This window comes from Rosa rugosa, chromosome 5 (genome assembly GCF_958449725.1).
Source record: "Rosa rugosa chromosome 5, drRosRugo1.1, whole genome shotgun sequence".
Lineage (NCBI taxonomy): Eukaryota > Viridiplantae > Streptophyta > Magnoliopsida > Rosales > Rosaceae > Rosa > Rosa rugosa.
Window position 1 is genome coordinate 35,167,885 of NC_084824.1, and position 7,356 is coordinate 35,175,240.

The window sequence follows — 7,356 nt, forward strand, 5'->3', positions numbered from 1 at the left end:
CCGGTGGTTCAAGGAAATAAAGAGGGAGATTGCAGAATCGGATCATGAAGAGAAGATCAAGGAGAATTGTCTCACTGATCTTGAGTTAAAGATGGTATTCATCCCATATCATTTTTGCATGATTCTAAATTGATATGCATATCGGTTAGATTGATTTGATATTCTCATTTGCATTAAAAGGTTTTTCAACATGCATATCAATTTGAGGTATTGACTGACTATGGTTAGAAAAGATTCGATTGCATATTCAAAACAGTTTTTAAAACCTTTCCATGTTTATCCTGTTTTGGTGACAAGAAGAGATTTGATTGAGGGGGAGTTTTGCTCCTCAATAAAAGGTCCCTTAAACTACATTGTGAAAGTAAAGTTTTTGGCGTTAGGCATCTTTGATTGTTTCATGTGTTGCATAGTCTTCATAAACAGATTTCTGAAAAACTCTCTTTGATATTTTACCTTTCATGCTCACTGCATTCTTTCTCACATATCATACTTGAGATCAGTGAGCCCTTGATAAAAGGCAAAAGGGAAAGATTGATTCGTTGAAGCTTACCAGACATTGAGAGATTTGAGTTTGCAGTATAGGATTTTCAAATTGTATACAAGTTGGTTGTGTTGCTAGTAACGTGGTTATGTTGAATACTATGACTTGTGATCTGTAACAATTTGATTTAATAGTGGATTGTTTCTTGTGTTAGCTACGTTAAAAGCCACGCAGTGAAGTTTCCTCAGTGGTGAGTTTTCCACTGCATCAGCAATTGTTAAAGTCTTTCTAATTGTGTTGTTTATTTACAAAGCCTTGTTTGTTATTCAAATACATAGAGTTACTGTTTCATCTGGTGTTTTCAATTGGCATCAGAGCGGGTTCTAGAACTTTCTAGTGATCCCGGGAATGATGGAACATTCACGTGATAGGGCTGCTGGTGGATCTGTAAATAGTCCTCCATGGTTCGATGGCGGATGTGAAAAATATACTCAGTGGAAGATATACATGAAATCATATCTCTATACTCAAGATGAACATGTGTGGAATATTGTAGAAAATGGCTGGAAGGTACCTGTGGTAAAAGCAAAAGGAGAAAGCTCTTCCACTGCCACTCTCAAACCAAGGAAGGACTGGACTGAGGAAGAAGTTTGTGATTTGCAAGCAGATTTCAAAGCTAAGAATAGCATTTTCACAGCCCTCTCTGAACAGGAAAAACTGAGGATCAGTCATTGTGATACTGCCAAGTAGGTATGGGACCTCCTACAGACTACATACGAAGGAAATAAAAAGGTACGTGCACAGAAATTACAAGCATTAATCTTTGAGTTCGAAACTATGACTATGGGAGATGATGAAACCGTGGATGATTTTCATGGTAGAATTCTTAAAATTTCCGGTGAGTGTTGTAGTCTGGGGGCACCCTTTGATGAAGATAAGATAGTCAAAAACATACTCAGGGCCTTGCCATAAAAGTTTCATTCAAAAGTCACTAGTATAGAGGACTCATTTGATATTGATGAGTATCCACTCGATGAGCTCATCAGAAATCTCAAAACCTATGAAATGAGGTTAAAGCCTGAGAAGAAATCTAAGGGTGTAGCTTTCAAGGCAGTGAAAGAGGTAGGAGAAGAAGAAGAAACACTTGACCTTGCTCTCTTAACAAAGGAGTTCAAGAAGTTTCTCAAAAACAAAAACTCCATGTTTGCATATGTTTTTGTTTAAGGAAACTATGCATACCCAAAAGAGGCTCGAAGATGCATTTGGTGAAGAAAGTGAAGAAGTAGATGAATGGGGCATATATAAAGCTGTGATTGGAGGGCCGAGTCACGGCAGAATTCGTGGCTTAGGTGATGGCATGATACCACTTGAAGATGAAGATGTGGACTCTTCTAGCCACACTTGCGATAAGCATCCATGCATGGCGTGTGAGAAAGAATTCAAACAAGTGAATGAGAAAGTTACAACTTCTACCAACCAGCTAGAAGATTTGAAGCAAGTGGTTATGACTTTGCTATCGAAGAACTCAACTCATTCTGAATGCGCAACAGAAGCACCATCTACGGTAACTTTCTTTTCATTTGCACTCCAAATTCTAACCTCTTAGCTTAATGACATAAATTAATTAACCTTGTTGTTGAGCACTGCTGGTCATTATTATATTTACTTATTGGGTTGTTTGTAGAGTTGCTGGTCAGTTTATGATGCTTATAACTATATGCTTAGGTTCTTTTGGATTTCACTTTATGTTTGTCTTAGTGAATAATGTTTTAAACCATTTCCCTGGTCCATTTTGCCTTAGTTTCTGGGTGGGATACAATGAGAAGTTGTCTCTTTGCGATAAGGCAACATCTTATATGCAACAGCTAGCATTCTAGTTAGCTTTAAACTTTGAGTTTGAGAAAGGTTTTCTTGGTTACAGTCATTATTCTAACACATTACAAATGCATGTAGAAAGAAAAAAAAAATGGAAAATAAGAATCATTTTGATCCCACATCGTGGCTAAAAGTGTGTTGAACGTGTTGGAAGCTTGATCGATGTCAAGTTCGATCAAAGCTTTATGTTGCTGCATTATGATAAACAGGTGGGGCTCTAAAGAGCTGGCACATCATACAAATGGAAATGACATTACAGCTAATACAACTGTTTAACAATACCTATTGCCCTTTAGGGATCTTTATTAGATTAAGTAATTGATTAAGTTCATTCTCCTTTCTGTTTTGTTTTTGTTTTAACGAAATCATATTGTATTTGGTTGGTCACTGATTGGTATAGATATGCAATAATAATAAGTTAAGATAGTTAGATCTCTTAGTTGTTGCTTTCTTGTTATAGTGTTGCTGCTGTCCAGTACTTTTTGTTTTTAATTGTGTTTTTTTTTTTCAATTACTTTGTAAGTTAAGTTATTTAACCATTAATTTATATTGTCTCTGTTTGCTTTTTTTTTTTTTTGTTGGTAGGGAAATACCACAGGGACCTCAGGTGCAAATCATGAAGACAAATGATGAATACAAGAAATACTACTTTCATGTTATTTGCTAATATTAAATAAGTACTGTATTATTTAGGTTTTAAGGCTGGGTCTTATTTAGGTTTTATTTCCTTTGCCTATTTACATGTTATTGTAACATTGTTTATAGGCTTTCTTGAATAAGTGAGCATGGGTACCGTCAAATGATCGGATCTAATCTATGTATCGCTGTGGTTTACCACAAACTCTTTATCTACCCATTGACGATAGATGGAGGATATGTAATGGTCCTTTCTGGCTTGAGTTATTATTAATATATCGATTTGATATTCTTCAAAAAAAAAAATAATAAGTGCTGTATGCTTATGTTCTATTATTAGTTCCCTACTAGTTTTACGCTTATGGTTATGACTTTTCCTATTTTGTAAGACTTCATGATGAATGTCTTGTTTGAAATAAAATGTAGCTTAATCTTCTTTATTTTGTACTCTTTAAATATTTCTCTTTTTAATATATTTTTATTCAAGAAGAATGCTTCCAAAAATTATTTTTGGTAGTTGGACGTAAAAATGATAATAAAAATAAAAAATAAAAAAAATCCGACAACCAAAAGTGGTCATAAAACTCATTTCCAACCCGTCGGAAATATTTTTTTTTTTGTTAAAATATTAATTATTTCTTTGATGGCAAAAATGATTACTTTTGACTAACGTTTTGGTCAATAATGATAAAATATTTTAGTCAGAAATAATTATTCTGATGAAGTAAGTTGTCGGAAATATGTTGTCGGAAACATGATGTCGTCGTTTACATAATGTATTTTTGACGGTAAAATATTTTTGACTGAATATTTCGACGGAAAAAATAATCTTTCTAACCACCAACGTCGGCAAAATGTGGTCGAAAATGCTTGTTATTCCGACGACTGGTCGGTAGTAGAGCATTTCTGACGAGAATATTCCCGACCACCACCGATGAAACTTTTTGGTCGGAAATATGTATTTCCGACCAAAAAATGCATTTTCCGACCGAATTTAGTCGTCAGAAAAAATGCTTCTTGTTGTAGTGAATCAACATATAGAAATCACAGCTTTATTTCAAAACATATAAACGGGCTTTAAACTATGCCCTTGACGTCATGTTAACTAGAATTCATAACTCTACGAATCAAACAAAGGAAACCAAAAGAAAGTATGAAATACACCGTGAAAGATGAATGACAAAGCCTTGAGACAATGAACTTGAAGATCCTTGAAAGTAAGCAATCTTCTAGGGACGACACAAGGGTGGATGGCGGGTAGGATCTTGATGTATTACATGACTTCTTTTCCTCCTTGCTTGAAGACGCAGAACTAGAAGACTAGAGAATGGAGAGAATATTTTCATTGGAATTTCTAAGGGGGGAGAGGTGTATGAAGTGGTGTCAATGATGCTCCTATTTATAAGAGGATGGCAACTTGGTCTCCAAGTCTTCAAAAATCTTCTATTAATTTCCAATGAATTATCTGCTCATGCCACACAGCGTCAACAAATCAAATAATGCCACGTCAACTCTGTTATGTCATCCAACCAATCAAAAGTCTTCAAATTATCACCTTGATTCTAGGGAGATTATTTTTGCATTAATTGCATGATTATTTTCTTATTTATCTCCTCAATTTTGGCCAAGGATGGAGTGTAGAGCTCAAGGAATGTATCTGGACCTATTTTCAACCTTCCTGAATATTGTAAATCCCTTAAAACTCTCCATGATAACTTCAAAAACGTCACCTTCTTGAATCTTCTTTTATTTTCACGGAAAATCATGTATTTATCCCCAAAAATTACTCCTTTTACCTCCAAGACCCTATAATATCTAAGGTTCTTCATTTTGCCGAAAATTCCCTAGAAGATTCTTGAGTTTTGAGTCATCTTGAAGACACATGGTCTCCTATCAGGTTTCCTAGCCTCATCAGGATTCCTACCTTGATTGGGATTTCTAGTCGGACCAAGAGTACTCCATTTCTTCATTTCAGCTCATTTCTGCATCCCTTGTGCCTTGCCTTTGTCATCTCCAACGTCTCACATCCTTCTCACGTGTCTTTAAGCTCATTTCCTTGTCATTTTCTCCGATGTACCTAGAAAATAGAAACTAAATTAAAAATGATTAAGTAAAGGAAATAACTAAGCAAAATATGGAGAGTTAAATATTAAAATGTCGCATTAAAATGCTCCTATCAATCAGTCCGCCAACTGCTAAGCAAACCTCCTCTAGAATTCAATAGCGACCCTAGGAACCTCAGACTAGCCCTCTCTTCTGATGGATTTAACCTGCATAGTTCTCTAAGAAACAAGTACTCTTGTTGGCCGGTTATACTGGTCACATATAACCCTCCTCCATGGCTTTGTATGAAGAGAAAGTTTATGATGTTGACATTGTAAAATCGGAACCGAAGCAGCCTGGTAACGATATCGTCGTCTATTTGCAGCCATTAATAGATGATCTGAAAGTGTTGTGGAATGGGGTTAAGGGAGTATACGATGCACTAAGAGGGGACTACTTCAAACAAAAAGCAGTACTGCTATGGACTATTAATGACTTTCCCACATATGGGAACTTATCTGGTAGCATTGTTAAAGGATATAATGCTTGTCCAATATGCCTTGACAAGACTCAACCTCATAGGTTAAAGAGAGATAAAAAAAAATGGCATTCATAAGGCATCGCAGGGCCCTGCCTAGATATCATCCGTATAGGAAACAAGCTGCTGCTTTTGATAACACCATAGAGGATGACCTAGCTCCTCTACCATTAACCGGATAGGCTGTGTCTGCTAGAGTAGAGGGTCTGAATTGTGTGTTTGGGAAAAAGAAACCCTCTCCTCCTGTCAAGGGTGTTGAAGACCAAGGCAGACCTTGCTGGAAGAAGAAGACTGTCTTCTTTGAACTAGAGTACTAAAAATATATTTTGGTATGACATAATCTTGATGTCATGCACATCGAGAAGAACTGCTGTGATGCCATCATTGGTACGCTGCTAAACATTCCTGGGAAGACAAAGGATGGGGTTGCAGCGCGTTTAGACATAGTGGAAATGGGTATTAGGGCTGCTTTGGACCCAAAAATTGGTGCCAAAAGGGATAAATTACCTCTGGCTAGTTGGAACTTGATGCTTGCTAAAGAAAAAAAATAGTTTGTGGCTCTTTTTTTGAAATGACGGTTCCTGTTCAGTTTTCGTCAAATGTAAGGAATCTTGTCTCTATGGAGGATTTAAAACTTGCTTGTCTGAAATCGCATGACTGTCACACTATTATGCAAATTCTTCTTCCTGTTGCTTTATGTTCTGTCCTTGAGAAGCTAGTTAGGTATGCGATCATCCGCTTCTGCCTTTTCTTCAAGGCAATATGTGCTAAAGTGATCGATGTTTCAAAGCTGGAAAAAATGCAAGCAAACTTGATTGTTACTGTTTGCTTATAGGAGAATACTTCACGCCTTCATTTTTTGACATTATGATCCATCTAACTGTGCATCTCCTAAGAGAAGTTGAACTTTGTGGTTCAGTATTTTTTTGGTGGATGTACCTTCGAGAGGTACATGAAAGTCTTTAAAGGGTGGGTAGATGTCAAAGGCATCCTGAGGGGTGCATAGCAGAGTGTTATATTGTCGAAGAGGCTGTTAAGTTTTGCGCTGAACGTATGCTTAGCGATGCTTCTACTGCTGGAATCCCTAAAAGTTCCAAACCACGAGCCCGTAATGCATCCAAACCACTATCAGGCGCTACCATGATTTCTGTCTATGGCAAGGAGATGCATCAAGCACATCTGTGTATATTGCAGAATACCGAGGATGCAAGCCCTTATTTCATGTAAGTCATAAACTTTTAATTATCATGAGTTTTCCTACAGTCCATGAATTGATTCATTACTTTTTTTACTTAAATCATTGAGTTTTGTGTTTTTGCTATTTAGTGAACATCTGGAATTATTAAAGCTTCTCAATCCATGGTTTTCCAAAAATGAAAAGTGGCTGAAGGATAAACAAAACCAGACCTTTGTTGTCTGGTTAAAGGAGAGGGTATGCAATCATATACTTGATTCTTAGTGATCAACAAAAAATAAGATTTCAACATTACGCTAATGTAATCTATTGATTTGAAGGTTTCAAATGAACTGCAGTTTCCAAGCAATAATGTTTCAGAAACAATGAGGTGGATGTCAAGTGGACCGAATCATGTAGTGCCGACCTTTAGTGGATACCAGGTTAATGGTGTTGATTTCAACACTAAGGAGCGAGACAATGTGCGACCAGTGCAAAATAGTGGGGTTTTTTTTGTGGCTGATGCAATGCAAGTTTCTAGTGCAAAGGATAAAAATCTCAAAACTGATGATATGGACTTCTTTGGTGTCATACAACAAATATGGGAGG

The 7,356-nt window shown here is 36.5% G+C and overlaps 1 protein-coding gene across 1 annotated transcript; it reads left to right on the forward strand.

Moving 5' to 3' along the window:
• Positions 1–1,707: 1,707 nt before the first annotated feature.
• On the forward strand, positions 1,708–3,042 carry LOC133708657 (uncharacterized). The gene is made up of 2 exons (XM_062134129.1): positions 1,708–2,045; positions 2,942–3,042. The coding sequence occupies exons 1-2, from the start codon at positions 1,713–1,715 to the stop codon at positions 2,984–2,986; spliced, it is 378 nt and encodes a 125-aa protein (XP_061990113.1). The 5' UTR covers positions 1,708–1,712; the 3' UTR covers positions 2,987–3,042.
• Positions 3,043–7,356: the final 4,314 nt, after the last annotated feature.